General features: G+C 34.3%; 1 protein-coding gene across 9 annotated transcripts in view; it reads left to right on the top strand.

Moving 5' to 3' along the window:
- Positions 1-27,022, top strand: part of HFM1 (helicase for meiosis 1) — a 34,909-nt gene that overhangs the window by 5,200 nt on the left and 2,687 nt on the right. For 6 of the 9 annotated variants that reach the window (XM_032696448.1, XM_032696446.1, XM_032696445.1 and 3 more), the window contains exons 6-36: positions 163-428; positions 1,939-1,986; positions 3,678-3,748; positions 5,878-6,010; positions 8,280-8,431; positions 8,785-8,862; positions 9,006-9,167; positions 9,610-9,810; positions 9,894-9,982; positions 10,644-10,687; positions 10,779-10,880; positions 11,248-11,393; positions 11,785-11,879; positions 12,621-12,754; positions 13,656-13,703; positions 15,758-15,838; positions 16,469-16,560; positions 17,393-17,499; positions 17,587-17,634; positions 17,834-17,931; positions 18,019-18,150; positions 19,179-19,264; positions 20,245-20,328; positions 21,344-21,501; positions 22,211-22,314; positions 23,801-23,956; positions 24,166-24,261; positions 24,684-24,802; positions 25,626-25,708; positions 25,861-25,970; positions 26,820-26,912. In XM_032696448.1, coding sequence (XP_032552339.1) covers positions 163-428; positions 1,939-1,986; positions 3,678-3,748; positions 5,878-6,010; positions 8,280-8,431; positions 8,785-8,862; positions 9,006-9,167; positions 9,610-9,810; positions 9,894-9,982; positions 10,644-10,687; positions 10,779-10,880; positions 11,248-11,393; positions 11,785-11,879; positions 12,621-12,754; positions 13,656-13,703; positions 15,758-15,838; positions 16,469-16,560; positions 17,393-17,499; positions 17,587-17,634; positions 17,834-17,931; positions 18,019-18,150; positions 19,179-19,264; positions 20,245-20,328; positions 21,344-21,501; positions 22,211-22,314; positions 23,801-23,956; positions 24,166-24,261; positions 24,684-24,802; positions 25,626-25,708; positions 25,861-25,970; positions 26,820-26,912 — 3,416 coding nt within the window. The remainder of the gene's footprint in view (positions 1-162; positions 429-1,938; positions 1,987-3,677; positions 3,749-5,877; positions 6,011-8,279; positions 8,432-8,784; positions 8,863-9,005; positions 9,168-9,609; positions 9,811-9,893; positions 9,983-10,643; positions 10,688-10,778; positions 10,881-11,247; positions 11,394-11,784; positions 11,880-12,620; positions 12,755-13,655; positions 13,704-15,757; positions 15,839-16,468; positions 16,561-17,392; positions 17,500-17,586; positions 17,635-17,833; positions 17,932-18,018; positions 18,151-19,178; positions 19,265-20,244; positions 20,329-21,343; positions 21,502-22,210; positions 22,315-23,800; positions 23,957-24,165; positions 24,262-24,683; positions 24,803-25,625; positions 25,709-25,860; positions 25,971-26,819; positions 26,913-27,022) is intronic. The other 3 variants (XM_032696450.1, XM_032696451.1, XM_032696452.1) reach the window with 3 other exon arrangements.

Here is a 27,022-nt window from a genome sequence, read left to right as displayed (position 1 = left end):
CTTGAAAGAGGTTTTTATGTCAGATCAAATAAAGTTAGATACAATTTTATTATTAGTGTATCTTACTAGTTCTGCTTCTAATACAAACGTACATGTTTTCCAAATATTAGACAAACTGTGTAACATTACAACAAACTAATGAAAATTCTGGATCTTTTGCAGCTTATTTAAAAAGTCTGGTTATACATACAAAAATGCAGAATTTAAAGCTAGTTCTGTTGATGTGAAAGAAATTGATGCTTGCTTAAATACAAGTGAAAACGTGCAAGAAGTGAGAAAAGAAAGTTTATGGAAAAATAATCATCATGCTCCAATAACTAAAGACTCAGATTTTACTTTGCATAGGGTAAATAATGAGGACACTGTGTCTGAAAATGGAATTACATTTCAATCATTTTCTAATGCTTCAGAGATTCTGGATATGACAGGTAATTATTTTTACTCTATTTTAAGAAAAATTGTCCATAGTCTGCCTTTGGTATATAACAATGATGGGTATCCAAGATCTGAGGTAGAGTGAAGAACATTTTCTCACCAGCTCAAGGTGAGATAATTGGCTGAAATTGATAGAATGTATTGCAATTCTGTGGAACTTAATTGCATTGTTAATGTGAGCTGGCTCAACAATTTATGAAGAAGATTCACAGTTTCAGAAGTGCCAAGTCATGTAAACGTATTTGAAAATGTCACTTCACATCAGTCCTCTAAGCAATCTGGAAAAGAGCAGCCTCATCCTTTCATGTGGTAAAGAGTCTCATCTTCGTTTGAAACCAGATATTGAAAATGAAATGTTTGTTTGTGATGTAGCTCATACTTGTATCTTTGTAGAAACAGATGTTAAATAGGAGATATCTAGAAAATTAGGGGAAGTGCTTAGAATTCTGATGAAATGATAAATTATTGTTTTAGAAATAATTTTTGGTTTTTAATAGTTTTTAGCTAAGTGTGGGTTATTTCTAGATTTTAAACTTTTTGGGACAGGGACTCACTGCATCTGTGGAATGTACCTTGTGTACTTGGCTAACTGCTTCAGAAATATGGAATAGAAAATTACTTCTAGCAGAAAAATGCAGGGCAGAACTGTGGCTTAAGATGGGATTTGGAGACAGGTCAGGAATGAAAAGTATGATTCCTGTTTGATTGCCTTATTAAGCAATATATATGGTACTTAAATTTGTGGATGAGGGGAGAGCAGTGGATGTCATTTACTTTGCCTTCAGCAGGGGTGTTCATAGAATCATAGAGTGTTTGAGAAACACCATCTTCCACAACATTCTTGTGTCCAAGTTAGGGCAGTAGGGGTGGATTGACCACTGCACTGGTCTGAAAATGTTTGGCCAGGCTCAGAGGGCGGTGGTTACTGGGCACACTCTGGGCCTGCTACCAGTGCAGTACTGCAGGGGTCTCAACTGGAGGAGGGGGCTGCCAGCGATCTCATGAAAACCAGCAGGAACAAATGCACAGGGAAAGAGAAGAACCCCTAAGGTTCCCCTGGGATGGTTTGACCGGAGGCAGCTCTGTGGAAAAGTGCCTGGGGTGTGGTGAACAGCTTGCTGAACATGAACGATCAGTGTGCCCCAGCACTAACAAAGGCCAGCAGCATCCTGGGCTTCGTTAGTGGGAACAAAGCCAGAAGGTTAAGGGAAGTGATTATCCCCTTCTGCATGCTACACTACGTGCTGCATGAAGTCTTGGGTCCCTGGTACATGCGAGACATCCTTAAACTGGAGTGAGTTCAGCACAAGGCCGCCAAGATGGTCCTTTCATTTGAAAGGATCTCCTTGTCCTATCCTGTCAGCTCCTTCTATATCACCTAGACCTTGTTGTAACCTTGGAACTCCTCGCTGAACACGTAGCTTGAGGTCAGGAAAATATTTTTCATGGTTATTGGTTGAAAAAAGATCTGATTTTATAAATTTACTATTTCTATTTCTTTAGGAACTACAGAAAGAAAATTGGAAATTTTGAGGGCTGTTACAGAAATACGTATCCTTGTATTTGCTCTGATTTACTGATTTTATTACAATGGTTTTACATTTATAAAACTGTAGTGTTTAATTTGTAGCCATTGGGTATTCATGCATTACATTGTAATAGTTTCAATTTGTAACATGATGCTGGGAATCGAATGGTAAATAGGTGCTTATCCTTTGGACTTAAAAATATAGAATGAAAATAAGGCAACTTACAGATCATTCATTCCTAAGAAAACTTATTAAAATTTCATCCTCAAAACTTTATTTTTAAAATGTAAAATTTTAATTTGCATAATATATATTTCATGCAAGATTTTATATGCAAACATGCATATACACAGATATCCCCATACACTTTAAGTAAAGGAAAAGTGAATTATTATTTAGGAAATAAATATTAGGAAAACTGAATCTTACTTTCTATCCCGTTTTCTCAGGAGAAAATTAACTTCATGTATTCTTTGTTGGTCTGTACTGATGTTGTAGTATGCCTATGATATATTTCCATTCTTTAAGCAGATTTTACCATAATTTTCCTCCTTCTTGGCCCTGTCTTGAACACATAACATGATTGACCATTCATCTGTATCTGTCAAACTTTTTTTTTTTTTACACTTTCTCTTCAATATTTTGTTTCTAGTAACCTGTGAAGTGGTAGGTTAAATATCAGGATTAGGAAGTGTCTAAATTTAGGCATCTTAAATTCATGTTAGTAGCTTTAAAAAGCATCCTGATTTTGAAAACGAGTAAGGACTCAGTTGTTCTGAATTGGCCAATCACAGATCATTAGTGCTCTACATTTTGAAAATAGTTCTCTTATTTAAAGAGAAAATTTAGATAATTTTTTTTAGATCCCCATTTTCTCTAGTCTGATGTTACTTGCTTAACTTTACTCCTTTTAATGTTTGACTGCTTTTATTTCTTGCTTTACTGCTTTAGCTTTTCTTCTTTCTTTAGTCATTTAATGTAACATCAACCTGAAGCCTCAGCAGTTCATAGTTCTTGTTACTGTTGGTGTCGTGTCTGGCTGTGTGTGCATCCTCAGCCTGATGAGATGGTCACAGTCGGTGTGCAAGTCCAGACAAGGATCAACTCACTCATGTGGATTTGTAACATAACAATACTCTCTTTTCATCTTATGCATGTTTTAGATAAGAATGTTGTTGTCTGAAGAACACATGTTATTAGTGACTGAAAAATATCTTTAAAACCACAGTACTAAGTGATCATAGATGAATTTCTTTGCTACTGTTATGACTGAACATTATGCTAGAATATTATCCTAATTAGTGTTATATTATAAATATCATGTGGCCATTGGCACCTTAAATAGGCTAAGAGCAGCGTTCTGCTTGCTCTTGTATCTGGTTTGTCCCTTGCAGTTTCACATTCCATAATCGTATGCTGTTCCACGAAGCCTGTGCCACGGAGGAGGTTTTTGAGTATTGGTATAATCCTGAGGCCTCTCAAATAGGTCATGTTTTTTAAACTGAAGTGGAATATATGTCACACCAAGAATCTAAAAGAAGACTACTGAATCATTTAATAGGTTACTTTTAGATAATGTTTTACAAGCCTATGAAATATTGCTGTATATGTTTTAAGTTTGCATTTAAATTACAAGAAAGAGATGTATTTACAGTTGTAAAATAAATTTTATAATTTTCACTCAAATGTTTTAAATTCCTTAATGCCGTCAAGCAACCCAATTTAGAAGTATTTTTAAGGAGTTCCCATATTTTAACTATGCACAGTCTAAAGCTTTGGATGATGTAAGTATAGAACAGTAACTGTGTCTGCAAGTAGTACTTTGTAGATAAATATAAGTGATAATTTGATATTCAGAACATAAAAGGGATTGTAAAACTCTAATATGTCTAGAACCTCTTCCTGGAATGGTTGATCAGGGCTGTGCTTAGCTGGGAGAAGAGATGAGAAGAACTTTTAAAAATTTTTTTCTCAGCATAAAATACATTTGTGTGACGATGTGGATTATATTTATATTTATTTATACAGATTAGTAATATTTTGTTAATGATTTTCACAGGAAGATTAAGAAAAGCAGAACTTGAGAGAAGGTTGTCTTTTTGGAGAAGGGCCATTTGTCCATGCCCCTCTTATCAGTTATGTTCTTTCTTTAAAACCTAAAGCTTATTTGAAAGTAAAGCTGAGAAAACTGTTATTATAGCTGTTGCAAAGAGGACATATCGGAGTTCCATCAGAGTCTTCAACAGAGCATTTGGAATTTTTATTCAACTGTAGGAAAATCCCAGTGTCATTCACAAATGTTTCTAAGCATGTTTCTAAGCTACTTTTGCTGTTGCAAATGTTTTTGTTTGAATTTTGTATTCATCAGGTAATGTTTTATAAAGAGAGGGATTTTAAGAATGATGCTTACGTGAGCAGAGCAATCTTGTATTTAAATGATATGGAGAACTGTATTTTCCCCATTTCACCTTAAATTTTTAGTATTATGCATAGATTTGGAATATTTTTCCTTAGTTCCAAATTTGTGTTTATTTTCTGATGAGAATTAGAATTGGCCTGTAAAATAATTTTCTGTGACTCTTTGTTCTTAGAATAAAGGGAAGCCACAGCTGTAAGCAAGATTTACTTTCATGAAAGTTGCAAAAAAGTTATTGAGGCAATAGTTTGGGGTTGGTTTTTTTTTTTGGTGTACAGCTCAAGTATTAGTACTCCTAAATACAACCTTTTTTGTAAGTACCAATAAGGACAAAGTTTGTTTAGCACTCATGTGTATGATAAGGCGTTGTTAAAAAAAGTCAAGAAGAAGTTGGCATTTTAAAAAGATAATGAGTGTGCATATTTTTTTAAATTGGTTAAGGCTGAAAAATTCAACTTGGTAGCAACTCTGGTTCCAAGAAGTTGCAAGCACTCAACTTGGTAGAATTTCTCTAATTGATTCACAGTGAATGTTACAAAGGATTACTTAATAAAAATCAGGGTAACTTTTGTATTCATACAGCATTCATACTTCATTGATTTTTTTTTTTTTGAGCATTAGAGAACTGGCAATGGTAAATGAAGAACACAGGTAATTCCTGCAACTGTTCAGCAGTACTGTCAGTGTCAGTCATTGCTACAGTTAAACATATAAATCAATTGCTGGGTGATTCCTGTTTGTCCGTGTGAACTCCTAGCAATCATAGAATACTTTCAGCTAGAAGGAAAGGAAAAAAGAGTGAGAATAGTGGAATGCATGAGTTGGGAGGGAAGGAAGGAAGCCAGGAAGGCTGCACAGAGAATGCTACAGGGAGGAAGGGTGGCTGAATGAGCGAGTGACACTGTGGAGAAGGAAGGAAGGTAGAATCGACCTTATCAGAGGAAAATGAAGGACCCTGACATGGACATACCTGGCTTCTAAGATGGTAGAGGATAGAATGTGTGAGAAGGAAGCATGCAAAATTTTGATTTGTGATTATTGAAAACTTAACATTCTGTTTAAATTATATATATTCCAATGTTGAAATTCTGAATGCAGATCAAATTACAGAAGGCAAACAAGTTGTATTTTGAATTTGAGCACAAGATACTTCTTTCTGATGAGCCCACGTTTGATTGCAAGTGGACATTGTCAGTGATTCTCTATTAATGCCATCTAATGCTACATAGTGGGGGGTTTATTTGTCACAGTGGCAGACTTTATTACATAAAAGCTTAGGTGAACAGTATCTCATTTACATTTCTGTGGCAGATGTGTAGCAAATGATGTTTCTTTTGCTGTAACTTCTCATCGAACACAAAAATTTTTAGAAGGCTACATATATCAACGTAATAATAATTTCCTTGTGTCATTTTCCCCTAGACAATGCTTTTGGGATGTATGAATAGATACTGTGGATAGCTGTGTTACATTTACTACTTTGCAATTCTTTCCCAGCTTTTATATACAGATAAGAACTTTGTGATTTGTGCTCCGACTGGCTCTGGAAAAACTGTAATGTTCGAGCTAGCTATTACCAGATTACTCATGGAAGCCCCACTGCCTTGGTTAAATATTAAAGTTGTTTACAGTAAGTTTTATGCAGCTTTAAACATTTTGGTGACAGCAGTAGAAACTGTCATTCTGTCAGTGTAGAGATCTGGAGTGAATGCATTAAAAATATTGAAATGAAATATGTTAAGAAATTGTGACCTACCTGATTCTTTAAAAAGTTGTTTCCTTTTAGTGTTTATTTATGATACCATTGAAACTATTATTAGTATTTAACAGCATTGTGTAATCGTAGTGTTCAGCATTGCCTATACAAATAAAAATTAGAAAATCTTGTAAGCAGTTTGTCCTCCAAGAGGGCAAGATATACACAAGAAGGGAAGAAGGAAGCAAAGGAAACTAAACCAAATTCTTAGTGCATGATTTCTGGCTCTGCCAGTATCTTTTGTATGCCTGTCTGTTGCTCTGAAATGAGGATCAAATTTTCCAGTATTTACTTACCAGATGAGGTTTCCTGCTAACTGCTGTTTTTTGTATAGTAGCTCAGAGGCAACAGAACTGTGGTCTTCATGACTTTAATTAATCTGTATAGGAACTGATGAAAATTCTGGGAGATAGGCACAACAATTAAACCTTTTTTCTTTCCTTCCTGGAGAACTGAGTTTGTATCATGTAAATCGGTTTGAATTGGTGGGTTTATCCCAGTTTTAATTAATTCATACAGTGATATCTTTGTCAGTCTTGCTATTAAAGGTTTCATCTTTTCATTTACAAAAGTTTCATCCTTTTTTTCTCTAATTGCATTGTGTTCAACTTCTCACATTAAAGCAACACTAGCTTTAGAGTTTACTGTGTATTGTAAGCTGATCTTTATAAACAGGCATGTTCCAGCTTCTCTGTCAGCAGGTGGAGGTTGAGCCTATCGGTGTAGGGTGATAGGTTCTAATTGCCTTGGTAGAATTGATAGATGTTGGCTGGTTGGAACTTTTGGTGAGGAAGCAGTTACGTGCTAGTGGAATTAGACCTGCTGACCTTTCCAGGTTCGACAGTGATGGAGAAGGAGATGTGTCCATTTTCTGACTGTTGGAACGGAGGTGGCAATGACATTATGTACTACTGGAGTGAGCACTGGTACCTGGTTCCTCAGGGGCCCCATGTATGTGAATTGGCTTGCAGTAGTACTGTCGGTTAGTTGTTTCACAGTAGCTTTAACATGGGAAGGATTGGTGACCAAAGTTCCAGAAGCAGTCACTAGCTTCTCGCATTCTTGCATTGCAAAAGATGATTAGCTTTGCAATTTTGTGAGTTACTTGCTGGTAGCTCAGTCAGATTTCCGGAGCTAATTATTGCTCCTGTTTTATAAGCCACTGATACTCTTATGAGATTTTATACCTCTTTCTGAAGCAGCAACTGGTTCTTTCAATCTCTTCATCTTAGGGGTCGCTTGTGAGCTAATATGGATAAGTCGTTCATATTCCAGTGGCTCTAGCTAGCCTAGAATGTAATCACTGCAAGATCTCTTTTACTATGGCTGTTTTCAGATCATGCACAGATCACTTCTTTAACTTAAATCACTGCATTTTCCATATAGATTACTCATCCAGTATAGACTTACATGTGTTGCTAATATCAGACCTTGTTGGGAATTACACCTGATTTCTAGAAAAAAAAGAATCTGCAAAAGTGCAGTGTGTATCCTCAGGAAAAAAAAGTATGAAGAAATAGTGTTTTAGGAGTCTGTTCATGAGGACCAGCATGAGAACTCCTGCCTGCTGCATCAGCTGCTACCTGCTGTGTTAGCTACTTGGTATGACCCTGACTACTCTACGTACATTTGATTTAAATAGACTTTGATTTCTTCTGGTATTCTATCTCCTACTTTTGGATGGTTTCTCATTTATGACCCCTTTTCTCTCTGAATACAGATACAGAGTGCTCAAATAATTCATAATCGGAAAAGGTTGGTATTTGTATATCTTCCATTAGAAAAGATGTATCTCCTGTGGTTTCTTGTGTCTGTGAGGAAACCTTTGATAGCTGAATGATGGTTTCCATGTGTTACTGCAAAAAAAAAATAAGGATTAAGAGACAGCATAAATAATCTTAATTAAAGGTTTCTGTTTGCTGATGAGAAGGACTGGGACCCAAAGCTTAACATTGATTTGCCTACATGGAGTAGGATAATAAGGACAATAACAATAACAGTTACAAATTTACAGTGAAGCTGAAACTTAGGGAAAATAAATTCAAGAAGGCATCCTAAAAAAGTATGCTTTTGGCTTCTTTAGCAATACAATTGAAGATTTGGTTTTCCTGATGTAATTTTCATCGTTTTGTGTTATTTTTAGTGGCTCCAATAAAAGCTTTATGCAGTCAGCGTTTTGAGGATTGGAAAGAAAAATTTGGACCTATTGGACTCACCTGCAAGGAGCTGACAGGAGATACACTGATGGATGATTTATTTGAAATACATCATGCTGATATTATTATCACTACACCTGTAGGTTTCAATCCCACTTCTTACAAGAACTCACAAAAAGCAGACATTAGCAACCTTCTAATTGTATGCTGCTAGGACAGCTCCTTTTTTTTGTATACGTAGTAATTTTGCAGTCCTTATGCTTGCCTGCACACTGCTGTGCATACTGTTAGTTCATATAAACAACAGTTAGTAATACAGTCATGTGCCAGATGAAACATAAATGGCATCAGGTTTAATTCAACTGATTCTGTTTAAAGATTGGTTAAACTTTAGGCATGTCTGCCTGGACTGTTGTTGCGACCTATGTTGGCCTTTAAGACATCTTTCACCTTCTGTCATTGTTTTGTTTTGTTGATTTTTTTTTTTCCAAGGAAAAATGGGATAGCATGACTAGAAGATGGAGAGACAATTCTATAGTCCAGCTTGTACGACTGTTTCTCATTGATGAGGTAAGAAAAAGGATGGGGTTTTATGCACTGGTTTTGTATCTTTTGTGAATATAGAAGGAAACTTAGAAAATACTAGATTTATTAGCACATGTGTAGATTGTAACTGGAGAAATACTTAGCAAGTCTTTTGAAATTCCTGCTAGGTTCACGTTATAAAAGATGAAAGCCGTGGCGCAACATTAGAAGTTGTGGTCAGTCGGATGAAGACTATTCAGTCTTCTCTTTGGCATCTGTTAGAGAAGCATGACACTATTCCTCCCTTGAGATTTGTAGCTGTTTCTGCAACAATCCCAAACACTGAAGATGTAAGAGTTACCTTTGTATTTTGATCAATGGAGTTGTATTTTATAAAATTTATCTGGAATTGCAATTTCAGATTGATAACAAAATTTGTAATTTTGAAGCTGTCAGCCAAAGACAGCTGTGAGGTTGATGCTACTGTAACAAATTACCTTCTGCCATATGGAGCTATCAGCCAAGTACGGACATGCTTCAGTTTTAGATTTCTGTTTGTGATTTTTGCTTCTTAAGTACAAATCACAACAGACTTGAGATCTCGGTCCAAGTTATATTGGTTCCATAGAAAGCAGAACCTCACCTGATTTTAGTGATAAAAGCAATGTCAAATGTGTTAATAGTTTATATGTGACAAAAAAGCTAAGTTAATTATTCTGTGATGCTGTTAGAGCAGGAGCATGATTAAAAGAAGAAATTTATAATTTCTGTTCTATGTCTTCTTTTTTAAAGATTGCGGAATGGCTTTCAGACAGCAAGGTGCCTGCTGTATGTCTGAAAATAGATGAGGATCAACGACCAGTGAAGCTACGCAAAATTGTTCTTGGTTTTCCTTGCAGTGACAATCAGACAGAATTCAAATTTGACTTAACTCTTAACTACAAGATAGCTAGTATTATACAAACATACTCAGAACAAAAACCAGCACTTGTGGTAGAGCAGCTTTTTTTATTGCATTTGAAATTCTTTCTTTCTTAAAAGTGTTGATTCAAAAAAAACCCCTTTCTTGTTTATAGTTTTGTGCCACAAGAAAAGGAGTACAGCAGGCTGCTTCTGTTCTTGCAAAAGATGCTAAATTTCTACTGAGTATAGAACAGAAACAAAGGTATTTTTCCATTTGGGTTGTTAATAAGTGTTCGTATGTTTTAGTAAACCTGTGACTTCTGTGAGGAAAGCTGTTGAACTAATACCATTTCTAGCAGAGAAGTGTGCGAAAAAGTCTTCACAGTTGACATTCTTTTTGGTAAATTGCCACTCTTCTTGGGAAGTTTTATTTGCTTCTCAGATTTTTAGGGTACTTTTCACAAACATTAAGTTGTTTCTCAAAGCTGCTTTATAAACATAAAAACGTTATGTTATTCTTACAGGTCTCTAAGGCATTGTAGTGCAAGCATTAAGCATATGAATAGTTAAATTGGATGTGATCTTACTAGTGTTTTAAGTCAAGCCATAAAATGTCTTTGTATTATCAGATACCTTTAATAAATACAGCTGTATTAATTATTATTTACTTCGGGGTTGCCTAATTATGGGAGCTGCAGAAGCTACCTCCTGATTTTGGACCTCAAACATGATCTTATTTGCCTAATGTGAACAACACATAAGGATTGTAGATTGTGACTTTGAAACATGACTAGGCTGGAAAGTCTACAATAGCTGCCCCAGAGAGTCAGTCTGTTCCCTCTGTGAAGATGGGAAAGTTGGTGGTTGAAAATACCCAAAGAATATATAGTTTTTAATATTATTTTTTTATTTGTGTTGCATAGATTACAGAGGTTTGCAAATTCATTGAAAGACTCCAAACTGAGAGGTAAATATAACCTACTACTTCTCTGCTCTGTGAATGAATACTTGCTTGAGTAAACTTGGTTAAATGATGCATGTAATGATTTCATTGTCAGATCTTTTAATGTGTGGTGTGGCTTATCATCATGCGGGTATGGAAATCTCTGACAGAAAAGTAATTGAAGGGGCTTTTACTGCGGGAGACTTGCCAGTTCTTTGTAAGTAAATTTAACTTTGAAAGTCAAAATGTCGTTTATATATCCTAAGAAGACTGCAGTTTTGAAGTGGTAATATTTTATCATTTTATAGTTTGTTAAACTTCTGGAATTTGTGAAATCCAGATAAAGGGACCTTTTATTACCGTGGACATTGCAATTCTAGAAAGGTTTCCAGATCAGGTACACAGAAATTGTTATGCAAGTACTTGTCTGTAATCTACATAAAATCCCTTCTGGTGTAGAATGCCTACTGATTCCACTAGAAACTAACAACTCTTAGGCATCAAGACTTAAGTCACTTATTTGCTGCTTGTTGAGTGTCTGCCAGGACATTTCGATAGTGTTCATATACTTTGCTCTGATGTAGTTACTACCAGCACCTTAGCTATGGGAGTCAATCTACCTGCACACCTGGTGGTTATAAAATCCACAATGCACTATGTTGGAGGAGTGTTTCAAGAGTACAGTGAAACTGATATTCTGCAAATGATTGGGAGAGCTGGAAGGCCTCAGGTAAGTTAATGCTCTATACATTGGTGCTGTCCATAGATCAGAAGAAACTATTCTCAACAAAGAAACAGCAATGCCAATAATTTTACTGCAGCATTTGGGTTTTAAAGGGTTGTTATTGATACTTAAATTACTCCTGGGTAACTTTTTAATTGAGAAAGAAATCTGTTTGCTTTGGTCCACCAAAAAGTGGAAAAAGATCTAAAGATTACATTTCAGTTACATGGTCAGTGGGGATTAGAGAAATAGTGGGAAGCTGGCAAACAATAGCCATTTCAACCAGGATTTGAAGAAAACAGTTTTAATGGATTCAACGGATACGTGATGCATATTCAAATGGTTTTTTTTTTCTAAGAACTATAGAGCAGCTTTTATTTGTGGTTTTATTTTTCAGTTTGACACTACAGCTACAGCAGTTATTATGACTCGTTGGAGCACAAGGCAGAGGTATATTCAGATGTTAAATGGTGCTGATATAATAGAGAGCAGGTAACTAAGTAATTTTTATAAGACTATATAGATGGTAGCAAAGTTTCATAGTTTCCACAGAATGTGTTTTTTCAGGTGGGTTTTAGGGTGTTCATTTGGTCAATTTAGAAAATCAAATTAAGCTATTCAGCCTCTGTTTTATCAGCCAGAGCCATCTTTAGAACGTTTTAAACTCAACCACAAAAAAAAATAGTTGTATAAATTCCTGCTGGAAAACTGAAGAAACTGAAATAGTTCATATTGCAAAGACAAAAAGCAAGAATTGAACACAGATCATGTCTCTGAATTTTTCAATAATAGAGTCTGGGAAGTACTCGACCTACAAGAATTCACTTGATTTTAACAGATTATCAAGAGAAAGGAAAGTTAAGACATTAAAGAGTAAAATAGGAAATTTTATGCGAGTAATTTTGTTAACATTTTATTTTCAAATATATACAGAATATCAACATTATGCTGTAACTTTTAAATGTTTGTAGCTTTGTTTTCTAAATAAATGTGAAACTTCACAGTTGACAGTTTATTTTTCCTTGCTGGACATTATGCCATAATAAACAAATTACATTGTTGATTATTTACATTACCTTTACTGTTTTCTATTGATTTCGCTGATTACAGTGAACAGTTGATGTAGTTTTGGAGGAGAGGTTTGTTTGGTTTTGTTTCTTCCCAAAAAATAGTTTTAGCACTTTTTGTATTGCTAATTGGTAAATATACTTAACTCCTGTTTTTTTGCATTAGCTTGCACAGGCATCTTGTTGAGCACTTAAATGCAGAAATAGTGCTACACACTGTCACAGATGTCACTGTAGCTTTGGAGTGGATACGATCAACCTTCTTGTACATTAGAGCCTTAAAAAATCCAACTCATTATGGTTTGTTTTTATTTTTTAAAATTTATCTAAATTATCATGCTAGGATGTGTTAGATCCATATTATTTGTTTCTGTCATTTTCTTATGAACTGTTATTTCATAACAAGATGAAAACAAGATGTACAGTATGGCCTGTAATATTTTGTTGCTTTGACATAAGTAGTGGGAGTTTTATCATGGTATAACATTTAAAAACCATGAAGGAGCCATTTACAGCTTCATAGTGTATTTCTTTTGCTCTTAATACACTGGGCCATATATTTATGCTGTATCAAGCCATAATGTATTTTTCAGTGCTGAATATGTAATCTACTGCTAAGAAAAAAAAAAAGTCTAATATTTCATAGTTTTTCTAGAATGAAACTTCAGTAGTATTAATTCCAATTTCTTCAGTTTGTCCTGTCCAGAACATCATCTTGGTCCCCATCCCTGCCCATATCTTTGTTCCTGCCCACTTGCTCTACAGCTGATTTTGAAGTCATTGGACACTTGCTGGAGACAATTTTTTATAAGGATTTATAGCTGGGGCTGGCACATAGTACATCTACTACTTGAATGGATGTTACAATTTAGGTGGCTTTTTATGTTCTTAAATGGGAAAACTGTACCTGGGAAGTTGCTACTGACATTTCTGCAACTTCTAAGACTCTGATATTTTTACATCGGGGAATATCTGCAGCTTTTACCTTTGCCCATCTGTTCCAAAAGCTACTTACTGCTACTTAGATAGTTCCACTCTCTAAGGCTTCTGACTTGTTAGCAGTGCAATAACTACACCTTTTTTATTTTGGGGTATTTATCTGGCTCCCAAAAATCAGCAAATCAGTTTGGATGGCTGATGATATTGAGGAGGAAGTGTATAATTGCATCAGGTTAAAACACGTTTTGTCTTTTCCATGAAGGTTTTTCACCTGGATTGGATAAAATTGGAATTGAAGCAAAATTACAAGGTAAGTGTGAAATTTTCAGCTTTTTTTTCAGTAAAATGTTATGTTTTAGAGCAGATTCTCTCATTATATATATATATATTCATTAATTTCAATAGATCCATTTGCAAAACAAATGTAATTTACTATGTTTTGTTATTTTATGAAATTATTAATACTTTTGAAAGACTATAAGTGCATTTTGTTTTTCTTGTATATGGGAAAATAATTAAATGCTTTTACCTATCTCGTCTTCATATACGTGCTCAGAAATATGGAGCAGAGCACTTTAATTTTGATTGCTTGTCATTCTTCCTAATTTTCCTTTGATTGATCTCATTTACTTTCATTAATTTCTATTGCCATACTTTCAAGAAAGTCCTTTTTAGAAATTGTCATCTTCCCTTCATCATAAATTTAGCTTTGAAAACAAAGCACGTAAAACATAAACATCTTTACCTTGTTCAGACACAGTTTAAAATTGCATGATTTTAAAAGGCTTTTTTTGCTAAGACTTGAATAAAATCCAGTTATTGACTTTTTCTTAATACTGCATTTTAGCTATTTACAATTCCATTAGAAAACATACAGCTGACTAAATAGTTTGGGAATCAGTGCCTCTCACTTTTAAATATAGAAATAGCATACAACTCTCTTTGAGTGGTTTGGTTTTGTTTTGGTTTTAATTTATTTTAATTAAGTTTTCTGGTAGATCAAAAATGAGTATATTAATAAAAGACCACTTGCTGTCAAGTTCTGCAAATCTACAAATACAGTTTTCTATCATCGGTGAAAGTCCTCGTGTCCATCATAGTTCTATACATTTGTATACTGGACCATTTGGAACTTAAGTATCTGGAAGAGGGTCTGGTACATGAAAACATGGACAGATACACAAACAGAAATTTGTAGAGCTTGTACTTGGACTCCACTTCCATATTTATTACATTTTACCCAACTGTGTAGGAAAAATTTGTGATTGATTTTGGGCTTGGTGGAAGGATGCCAAGGCTGTTTATTGTTTAGGGATTCCAAAGGCCCATCCTCAGGAACACAGTGTAAGTGCTACTGCTTGAAGTCTCCAAATAGGAGAGACATTGACTGTGACTTGCAGAGAGCTAAAAAAGAAGCACTTATCAGTAGAAGAAGTTACCTTGTTCATATGCTTGTTTAGTAGTTTTCTATCTTTTTTTCTGTCTTTTAGATCAGGACTTTTCTATTTTTGGCATGTAGGTTGAAAGGAATAGAGGTAATGAAGCATGTTACTACCTAAATAGGCCTTCATGGGAGAAGGCATGGTATGAAACCACCTCTACAGTTAGTGCTAGGGTAGAAGAATTCACTTTAAAATACTTTTTCAGTGTGAATTGTATTTTCTTGAAGTGTTTTGATCTTAAAAACAACCTCTTTTTAAAGTTCTTACAGAAACTAGCTCCTCTTCCCTGCACACATGAAGTATTTTGTAGTAATGTATATAGTTACTTGTTTTCCTACATTTCATATATAATGTGAATGATTTCTGGTTGCTATGGGAACTATCACTTTGAGTGCTTTTCTAATTGACTTTTAAATTCTGAACATTGCCTTGGTGTTGAAAAAGAGAAAACTAAAACACTTTGGTCATCCTTATGCAGATACCTGACACAGTAGGTTCAGTGAACTAAATACAAATGCACCTGATACAGTATGAAAATATCTGATGAAAGATTAATAAATACTTGTGGATATTTGAAATTTGAACTGTTTAAGTGTTAACTCTCCAGCAGAAATCTTTTATATAAATGCTGTGGGCTTTCCGGTCTGTCATTCACAATTGAATATGGCAGCCTACATTCCAGCATCATTTCTTTTCCTTTGCTACTTTTGCTTTGCTGAAAAAGAGTCGGGTTGTCCCGTGAGTTTCCCCAGGCAGAAGTTAACCACCAACTTTAATAGGAGCAGAATCATATTCTAAAACCTTTACTTGAGTTCAGTGGAATTACTTGGGTATACATTTATAGCAATTTGATGATGTTTCTGATTTGTACCTAGTTTTTCTGCATGTACTAAAAATACGGATGTTTTCAAATTTTTGACAGAACTGTGTCTGAAGAACTTAAATGATTTATCATCTTTTGATTTGATCAGGATGGATGAAGCAAATAATTTCAAACCAACAGGTAACACTTCTTTTAAATAACTACTTTTCAGAAGTGATGTTGAGATAGTAGTGAACTACAAAGGGTCACAACATTTCTTGTGACCCATTAATTGGAGTACACAAATGTAGTAGAGAGCAGAATCTGAGAGATTGTTTGACTAGAATATATGAACAGGTTTCTTTAACAAGTCATGGAAGTTCTATCCATGGATCAACATTAATAGAACGATTTTTTTCTTGTTGTTGCTGAAAATGTTTTGTAGATTAGGAGAAAATTGCAGAACATTTTGACAGGATAATTGGATGTGTCACAGTGCAGTGAAGGACAGGTTTTATCAATATCTGCTCGTGTCTGTAGTCCTTTGCTAGAGGTGGTTGGCTTCTCAGCAACCACAGTTCACTGCCTGGCATGTTAGTGTTAATTAATCTCCACTGGAGAAAACTAACTGGCACATGGTTCTTTCTACCACTCCGTGATCGGGTCAGTAATGCCCCTGAGACACTGGGGGCAATAACATACTGAGTTGGTGGTGAACCTCACAGAGGCCTGTAATAGGAAAATTAATTTAATTTTGTGACTTAAAAAACCTCCAACTCACTAAAATAAACTTGGCATATTTATTTTCTAAGGTATATTCTTCTTTTACAGAAACTGGAAGATTAATGGCGTGGTATTATATTGCATTTGATACAGTGAAGCAATTTTTCACAATTAAGGGAACTGAGACTTTAAATGAATTGGTAATTTTTTAAAGAAAATTTACATATGTTCAATTGATTATAAACAGAATCTAAGATAAGAAGGGGAAGGTTTTATTTTAAAGAGCTGTCTTTGTTTATGTAAAGTTTTAGAGCATGCATCTAATTAAATTCTATATGGGGTATTTTTGAGGCCTTGTACGTTGAGATCTTTTGATTTCCAACTCTTTCTCCCCTCACTAAACTTGCTTATGAAGATGAGAGAGAAAGCTGCTGAAGCTGTTTTGTTTATGTATTAAACATTGTACTGTTTTGTGGTTTAGTAGTATATTTGTTGCAAAAACCAGCTACATCAAGAGCAGATTTTAGTTTTAAAGGAATTGTCTTTCTATTTTAAGCAACTTTCCTCTGTTGGATAACAGGTTGTTTTTGCTACTGTTAAGTCACAAAAGACATTTTGTTTTCAAGCACATACTATTGTAGAACAGATTTGCCATGAAAAAATGGAATGCCTCTCTTCTTGTGGCTATCTTTTGTTTTTAAAGTATGAAGAAAATAAAATGAAATACATAACAGATGGAAAAAGCTGGGTTTTTTGCCTTGTATGTGATAAAGTGTTAGCAGTGTGGTTAATTTTAGATAACTTCAGGTGAAATAGTAATCTAAAAGCTGAAAGAAAATTTTCCCTTTTTGTTATATAATAGCCTTATAGGGAAATGAATGAAAGTTGGTCAGTATTAGAAAGAACTTTTCATGTTCCTAGTGTTGAGACAATAAAATTTTTAAAGTGTTCTTTTAAAAAGCAGAAGTTGGAAGAACTGATAGAAAAAATGGCACATAAAAACAATTAATAAAAAACCTCTAATTGCTACAGATTACAATGATCTCCAACTGCACAGAATTTCTGGATGTCAAGTTAAGAACAAATGAAAAGAAAATACTGAACACTTTGAATAAAGACAAGGACAAAGTAACTATCAGGTAAAAAAAAATTCATTGAAGAATGAAAGTATGTTTTTAGCAATAAATCAAATGAATTGTAGAAAATATGTATGTTTTCATGCATAGGTTTCCAATGGAGGGGAAGATAAAAACAAGAGAAATGAAAATAAACTGGTAAATATTATATTGTGCTGTTATTTTTTATTGTAAAACTGTCATTTTATAGCTGTTGAAGTCCCTGCTAAAATCTGTCATTTTACAGAGGACCAGATCTTGCATTTCATTTTTTCTGTTCTGTGTTTCCTTTTTTTTTAAAATGTTATTGTACTTTGTTTACAATATGGCTTGTATGTCAAAAAAATTCTTTTTCCAGTCTCATTCAGGCTCAGCTGGGATGTATTCCAGTTCAAGACTTTACTTTGACACAAGATACTGGCAGAATATTTAGAAATGGCTTAAGAGTTACTAGATGTATGGTAAAATTTAATCCTTTTTTTGGTTCAAATACAAATAAGCTACATTTTATTTGATTAATATAAGTCAATCTTATTTTTACAGGGTTATCTGACTTTCTGGCATCATCTAAGAACAACTTTTCTGCTTTATTAAACTCTTTGATTTTAGCAAAGTGTTTCAGGTGCAGACTTTGGGAAAATTCACTTCACGTGTCTAAACAATTGGAAAAAATTGGTAGGTACTAGGCAGAAATTATAAAAGTGTAATCTGATAGAGAATCAAACCTCCTAATTAGCCTGCTGGTTTCTGTGGTGTCTGCTTACATAATAAAATTAGGCTTGTAATTACTCATTTGCCACAGTTGAGTACCACAGTTGTCAGAATAATCTGTCATAACAAAAATGAACTGTTTAGTAATTTCCATCAGGGTTTCAAAGTATTTCAGAATTGTTCATATTTCTTAATGTTCATCTCAGTGTCTTAGGCATATTCCACATCTGTGCGATTGCATGTCTCTGACGAGGCTATGCCTTCCTTTCCAAACAGCTGTCACTGTAGTTCCTCTTACTTATATGCATGAAAGCCCTTTAATTCGCATTGACATGGATAGGAATCCTGAAATAGAAATAAATTTATTGTGCATGAGGTTCTTACACACATGATGATCAAAAGTTTCTAATGATCTTCTTCCTATCACCGTATCCTGTTATTGGATGAAATTCCAGCTGGAAGTACCGGCTTGTCATAATTATTTGAAAAGGAGTTCAGAAATTTTTGAGTCCTCTGCATTACAAAAATGTAGTCATACTTGTTTGAGGTAGTCGTAGAGCTTCCTGCTTTGATGTCTGGTCTTATCATACCTTCATGCTTTCAGAATTCACTGCTGCCTTCTCTGTATTTCTTCTTTAAAGACACACACGCTCTGTACCGAACAGCATAGTACAGAGATCTGCAAATTTGAGAATGGCTAATCCAGAAAATCCATATGGTCCAGTACATTACAGCCTTGCCAGCTCAAGTGCAGAAGCAGTAGTGCTTCATTCACGTGGATTCAAAGCAGGGGACAAGGCTCGTTAGCTTGTGCCCTGCACGGTGTGGTGGGCCAGGAACACATTTCCACTACTCCACACCCGTGCCAGTCATCTCAGGGATCTGCCTCGTGTTCAGCATGTCTTTGATTATACCTGCTATAGTGCAGTTTTTCAGAATAATTTGAGGTTATTGATTGTCCTTTAACAGCATAAAACTTAAATTTTTCACAGGTGTGTCACTGTCAAATGCTATGGTAAATGCTGGGCTGACGTCATTTAAAAAAATTGAAGACATAAACGCAAGGGAACTTGAATTGGTAATTTATTACTTTGTACACAGATAAATATGATAAGGAAAATATTGAGTATTACTACTGTTACCAGTAAAAACAGTATGGTTAATATATATCTGCTGTATGATCATAGCAATATTTAGGGGTTTAGTTGGTTATTCGTTTTTACTAGTGAATTTTTAAAAAGTGTGTAACTACTGCTGTTTGTCCTTGAAAATGTGTATGATGTTTTCTTGTAGTAAATTTAATGTGAATGATTTCACTGATTTGGCTGAGTTTGGAAAGCAGTTGCTTAAATATGTAGAATTTAATCATTAACATAATTCGAAAGAAAGGACAATATGCATTTCCCTTTGGGGAGTGTTAGAAAAAATATAAAAGGAAATATATACAGTTTCTCTTAATGTATCTTAGTCATGAGAATCCCCAATTTCCATTATTGCTAGTTTGAGATGGTGATAGAGTAAAACTCTTCTGAATCATCTATAAAGCACTTTCTATTTTAGGGAAGTTAGATTTTACCCTAGGGCAAGTTCTTTGGTTCTTGGCTTCTTTTCTGAGGAAACTGTTATTCCAGTGTTTTGGAAGATATAACAGATTTCTAAAGGAAACCAATAAAAAAGGGTTTTTTTATTTTGACTTCAGGAATTTGATTTCTTGTTTCTGCCCCTTTTGTGGTTCTTCCTGTCATTTTTTTTGTTTTAGTTGAAGCTAGGGCAACATAGAAGAGTCATCTCATATAAAACCTGAGTAGTTGAGTTTTGAGGTCATTGTCTAGTTCATTGGCTGTTACCTGAACAGAAGCAGTAGCAACATGAAAAAGTACTGGAATTTTCTTTTGGTAATATTGCTATTCTGTGCATCCCTGACAGTAGAGAACCAGGAGTGATAAGGGCTTTTGTTGCTAGCATAATTACTCAGGTGACTTGGATTCCTTGGATTTACATTTCTCTTGGCATCTCTAATCAGCTGAATGTATCAGAAATTAAATTCAATCTTTGCAGATTTTAAACAGACATCCTCCTTTTGGAAACCAGATAAAAGAGTCTGTTTTGCACCTTCCAAAATATCAACTTGATATTGAACAGGTAAATGCTTTTCTATCTATTTTATGTTCTTTATGCTGGTATTATTAAATGAAAGAGCAAATACTGACTTGAAATTTTGAGTCTTCGCTGATAGAAGATTACACAATATTGTGACCTCCTTCCAACTTAGTATGTATAATGAAACTCTTAAACGTTGAATGAGAGCCTTGGAATAGACATTCCCTGTAATATATTGGCCCCTCTCTCTGTCATTAATAAAATTTTATGTTACAGATGCAAACCAGTATATCCACAGTTTAGCTTTATATGTCAGTCTGAGAGGTCTCTTCTATCTTGAGTATAAACAAACCCTAGAGACAGAAAAACATCCAAATAAAACTTACTGAAGAGGCATTAACTCGTATTTATTTTCTACATCACAGTTAGGAATATAGAGAAACAGTAAATTATTACATTTAGCTAGTTGGTGCCCTTTCAAAGGAAGGATACAATTCCACATGTAATCAGGAGCTTCTAGGATCTGATATGCATTTTATCTTTAAATGGGTCACATAGCCACTCTGCCTTTCTGAAATGCAACATTTGAAAAATAACCTTAAAGTTGATACAAATGAAGACATCTTTGAAGTTAAAAACTCAATAGATGTATGAAATACTATTGTTATAACAATCAGTTCTAGTTAAGTTTTTCATTTGACATAATACTAGATGAATAGCTTCATTCTCAGAACAAAGATTTAACAATTCTAAATATCTTATTGTGAGGAATGTTGGGATGCCAAAATATAACTTATATATAACGAGTTTTCTTCTTGCATATTTCTCTTTGCGTTTGTCTTTTATTCTCAGTACTTAATCAAATTTAGGATATTCAGCTATGGGCAAGTTAGAACTGTATAACAATGTCTCAGAACAACAAATAAAAATTGTACCACAAATTCAAATTGCTTGAATTGAGCTTTTGTACTTGTGTCAACAGCTAGAAATTTATGGGAGGGTACATATTTCACTTTGCATATTTTAGCAGTTATGTCTTCTATATCATTTTCCCTAGCTTCCAAAATACAGCGATACATTGGCTGAAATCCTAGTAACCGTCAAATTAACAAACTATGAGCAGCTACAGACAAAGAGAACAGCAACAGACTTTCACTATGTTACACTGGTCATAGGAGATGCTGACAACCAAGTCATTTTTAATCAGAAAATTATGTATGTATGATTAGGGTTTTTTGCCTCACATCTTTTTAGGGTGTTGGCTTTTGATCTGTTCTGTGACTTGCAGTTTTTGCAATACTTCCTACTGATGCCTAATAGTGCAAAATTACTGTTTATTCTACAGCGTTTCCTAGTCATTGTTGTCATTTAAAATGCTGCACAAGATTCAGAGACTCTAAAAACATGTCAGTGTGCTTGTCAGTGCCGAGAGTATGTGTAAATATCTGTACAACATTGATGTCATGTTATGGAAGTCATAATAATTTTCCCATAAATATAAAACAAGCAAAATACCTATTAAAAAGATAAATTCATCAGTTCTTACTTATTCCTGTTAGCTATATTTCTTTAATTATATTTTTTAGTTGTTTTTCCCTCAAAGATGGAATTAAATTCTCCAGTTGGCTAAGAGATGCTTGGAACAAATGGGAAAAGAGAAACAAAATCTTTACCAACTGCCTGACCTTCATGAAAATTGTGACCAAAGTCTGGCACTTTTGGCACAACTTAAGCTGATCTGCGGGATCCCAGCTCTCTTATTGCCATAAATCATATATTATTGGAAGGTTATTCTTAGACCACTCATTAAGCAAACCCAAAGAACTAAGGCCAAATACAGACTCTCTCACCTGTTACAGATACTGTAGTTTACAGTCTTGCTTTCATTGTCTGTGTCTAACAAAACTTTACTGATGCCTTACAGGGATTCTGTGCTACTGAAAAATGGAAATTGGACAAAGAAAATTGAAGTGAAAAGAGCTTTTAAATCAGAAGACATTAGTCTAAATTTAATTAGTTCTGATTATGGTAGGTTGCAGTATGCTTTGAATTAAAAAAACAACTGCATAAGAATTCTGAATAAATTATTAAAACACTTTATATCAAGCCAAAAATATAATAAAATGAGCTGGTCTGGAAACAAAACTCTATCACGTGTTTTACTGGGTTGCATACTGCCAGTCCTAATTACTTACCTGTTTATTTCATTTACTACCATACTAAGGAAACGGGAAACATCAAAATTGTTACTAGGAGACATTATTTTGCCCCGTTGGTAGAGATTAGGATTTCTTTTGTCCTTCGCCTTCAAGTGAGTTAACTTTCAGTTTGGATAACCTGTCAAGCTGATAAATTTATTTATGTCTTTGTGAATGGTTACATTTTGCATAGTGGTAAAGAGGTATTAGATATGGATTCATCTCCACTTCAGTAGCAAGAAACTTCTACAGTTGAAAATCTTGTGCAGATTTAAACAGTGTTCCCTCAGTGTCAATTTTCAAACAATTGGAATTATAGCAGCAGATGAGGAGAGACTGTTATGACCTTGAAACACATAACTTTAAAATACAATTTAAAAATAGACTGGCTCTATTAAATTCTGTCATCATACCCCACCTGTAAAGAAGATTGCTGTGTGCTAGCTTAACTGGAGTTGATGCTTCCATGTTAAACATTGAATATTGAGATTATTACAATAATAAGCCTGGAATAATCTATATTTCTGTGGCTAAACCTGTGGCTCTGGAAAAAAAGCTTTTGCTAACCAAACAGAAATGAAGAAAGTTTGTCCTTTTATTGCTACTTGGTTATCTACACATTGTACTGAGTTCAGTAAAACTAAACACAACAGTTAATTTCTCTGAAACTAGAAATTAGACTAAAACCAGATCTTTCTATTCTCTAGTTATTTTGAAGTCTGCTTCTGTTTCAGGCTTGAAGGACACCTCACATTTTTTAAAAGCCTATCCAGTTTTCCAGCAATATTTCCAGGAAATTTTATTTCCCTAACAAAAGACAAAAATAATCTCTTTACAAAGGGTGTCTCTCAGTCTCATATGAATCTTGGTTTAATTAGAAACAGAACCATTGTTAGCATTCAATTTCAAAAGTACTGTCAACTATACTCATTTTATGCTTTTGCCAATACAGAGCTGCTGCTGTTACTGAGCACAGACTGTAGTACATCTTAAAAATTAAAATTATATTCTCACTGCAAAGCCACAGATAAATGTAGTTTTAAAACAGTACAAAACATTCAGTAAAAGGGACTAATTTTTTGTTCTTCTAGTAACTGTCTATAACATTCTGAAAATATTTAGCATTTTTAATCTCAGTCATAAAGAATCTGTTCATATGAAAAGTGTGCTTTTAATGGGACATTATCTTAACAAATTTCCGTGACCTTTGAATAACATTTATGTTTTCTTAAACACTTTAGAAAACTGAAGGTAATCAGTAGTTTAGAAACAGTTTAGTGTAGTTTTAAATATTTTTGTCTTTTTTTTGTTCAAAGTTGGCTTTGATATACAGCAAACATATACAGCCTTTTACTTAACACCGAAAACAGAGGGACGTAAGGTGGCTACAAATCGAAAACTGAAAGCTGAGTCTAGACTTGATGTATGTTGTGGCTCACCACAAAGTCTGCCAGCAGCAAAAGTAGATACAGGTAAATGGTCAGACCACAATATCTGGCTAATTCCAAAGTCAACAGAAAATTGAATTTTGCTGTCAGTAGAGACCTAGATCCTTATTTATCCATGCTGTTTCTGCTTGTCACGTACTACTACAGTGCAATCCTTTGATGATTTTGAAAGTAAGAAAAATCATGGGTATTTGATATCTAATATTACTGTTTGAATTTCTGTATTTGTCTAGGAGGCAGATCTAAACAAGAGATTGCTTACAAGAAATATGGAAACAGAGAATGCAACCATCGGTGTAAAAATAAAGATGTGTGTGGGCATGACTGCTGTGAGTGTCATTAAATCTACCATTTCTGATATTTTGGGACAAATATGATTTAGAATATCTTCCTTCATACCAATGGCTACATCAACAGAAGCAGCACAAGCAAGAGAATCAGACCGGAGTTGTTGCTATGATGCAGCCACAAAAGCAGTTATAGAAAGCCTTGTCAGTAACACTTTTATAGGCACTACAGTGATTAAGAATATTTTTCAGACCATCTAGCATATGCTTTAAGAACAATGTCAAGCTTGTTACACTTTTATTTGAATATTGGTGTGTTAAAGCATTTAATCAGCATGTTATATCTTTTAGAATCTTCTAAGAGAAGATACTAAGCTTAGTGGCAAAGTTTCCATTGATTTGAAAAGAATTAGGATTTATCTGTAATAAACTAATCTGAAGATTATTTTATGTCATTTTCTCAGGTAAAACTGGAGTACCTCCAAAATCACAGATGAATGGTGACACACAGTTTTCTGTGTACCTAGCTGACTTAAGGAGCAGGAACTCAATTTCATCTATACCCCCAGTAAAGCGGCTAAAGGTTCATTTGAATACAGTCAGCTATTTAATATATTTATTTTAATATGTTATGTATTTGTATGTATTGTTTGCAGATAGAATTTTATAACTAAGTATGAACATTCAGATTTGTCTTCTCTGCATGGAGTGCAAAAAGCAAATAACAACAAAGGTTCAGGAATCTCTAAGAGGTTCTGCTGCTGTTTGGAATAGTTCCAAGGGTCCACTTTTGTGCATGTACTCTGTTTTTCCTCTTATGATGTTTGATAGATTGTGGCGAGTGAGGTTCAAAGACATTGTTGAAAGGTACTGTACAGTGACTTAGTTTTGACACAATATGACCTGAATGAAACAAATAGTGGTATTTATTCGAGTCATGCTACTAAGAGCTCTTTCACTGGCAGGTAGATCCACTTTCATAAGAAACCCATCCATATTAGTTTTTAACCTGTGAAAGATTTCATGGCTTGCACTTCATCCCTTTGAACGTAGTGTTAAACTAGGTCTTTCTGCAGCAAGAATGACATTTGAGGGTTTTATTTCCTCCTCAGAGTTTTATTTACTTGTTTGTTTGCAATACAGGGTTATTTAGCCTATAGCTAATACAGATGAGAGTTAACCAGTCTGGCTTTGCCAGGGTGCTTGGATAGCTCCACCAGAAGCTCATAATTCAAACCTTTTTAACTGATTACGTTATATAAGCAGATGCCAGAAAGGTTTTATATAGGATATTTAAATATTATACTAACTTGATACAGTATTAATGATGTCATTAAACTTGGTAAAAAAATAACAGTTCTCAATATGTTTGTATCTTAAAAGTTAAAATATTCTGCTTTCTTTAGATGCAGATGTTAAATCAAGCTCAAAATGTGGATCTCAAACAATTTAGTTTTACACCTAAATCTTCGTTGCCAGCACTGCCAAGGTACTGATTAATATAAGTAATAAAAAGGAAATCTGTCTTATTTTAGACGGTATACTTAGTTGTAACTATTAGAATTTTTTGTGTGAATAAAATTATTTTGCACCTTTCTGCAAATGTTTTGTCACTGATTTTTTTATTTCTTTTTTTAATAGGTCTAGCAATAAACAGTTGTCTTTATCACCTTCAGTGCACCAGGCAGATAATGTTAATAGCTTAGGAGTATCTCAGAAACAAATGCAACCCTGGAATTATGGAAAGAGTAGTAAGTTATTGCTAATGTTTGAAATTACAATTTTCACTGTTTTATCTGAACTCAAACTTGCTGAAATCACTACAGCAACCAGTATAGCATTGTAGAACACTGACTGTATGGGGAATTATACTGGCCTTAATTGGCCTTCATTCTGGTATCTGCAAGAATTTCTAATGTAGAGCTAAACATTTAAATGTTTAAAAGAAAATGCTTAAATATATAAAGGTCCAAGCCTATACGTTACAATAATACCTTTCAGAAAGTATATATTTCCTCTGAAGCCAGTTGTAATACAAGATGCATTTTACCCCATATGTATACTTTTTGTTTGTTTGTTTTTGATGAAAGAAGTTAATGAAACATGAGCTTTTTTTTGGCAGTTGGCAAAATTCCTCTTTCTGTTTCTCTTCCCCCTAGAAGGTCACAGGTGTTTTTGCATTTGGTATTAAATGATCAGTCTTCATTATCAGTATATTACTATGATGTTCTCCTCACTGCATGCCTTTTTGTATTTGGTGACAGTAGATTGATGTAAGTCAGACTTTGATTAATTTGGCTGATAAGTTGCAGCTCCAGTGTTTAGATCGTACTCAGACATACAAGAAACACGGTGCTGAAATGAATTGACAGTTCTTTAGTTCATACTGCCTTAAGTGTTGGCAGCTATACTGCATAATTTTAACATTTTTGTCAGCAAGGTGGACAGTGGGATCAAGTGCACCCTCAGCCAGCTTGAAAATGACACCAAGTGTTTTGTGAGTGAGAAGAGCCAAGAGACAATGGCATACAGAAATGCTAAAAATGTTTAATGTTATTTTAAGTTTACTGATACGGATAAAAGCAGATCTTGTTTTTCAGATGCTTTGGACTTTGAAATGAGAGATGATATTTGGGATGATATTGATGATGACAAATTAGTATTTGCTAGTAACTTTGTCAGTAGAGAATTAGGTAAGGTTATTTCAACAAACTTCTTTGTTTCCTACATACAAATTATTCTACAGCCCATTACTTGAGAGTAAATTATTATAGTATACAATGAATAGAACTACCTGAAATAT

Source organism: Chiroxiphia lanceolata, chromosome 9, assembly GCF_009829145.1.
Source record: "Chiroxiphia lanceolata isolate bChiLan1 chromosome 9, bChiLan1.pri, whole genome shotgun sequence".
Lineage (NCBI taxonomy): Eukaryota > Metazoa > Chordata > Aves > Passeriformes > Pipridae > Chiroxiphia > Chiroxiphia lanceolata.
Note: the sequence above shows the minus strand (reverse complement) of the source record. Positions and strands in the feature narration are given on the sequence as shown.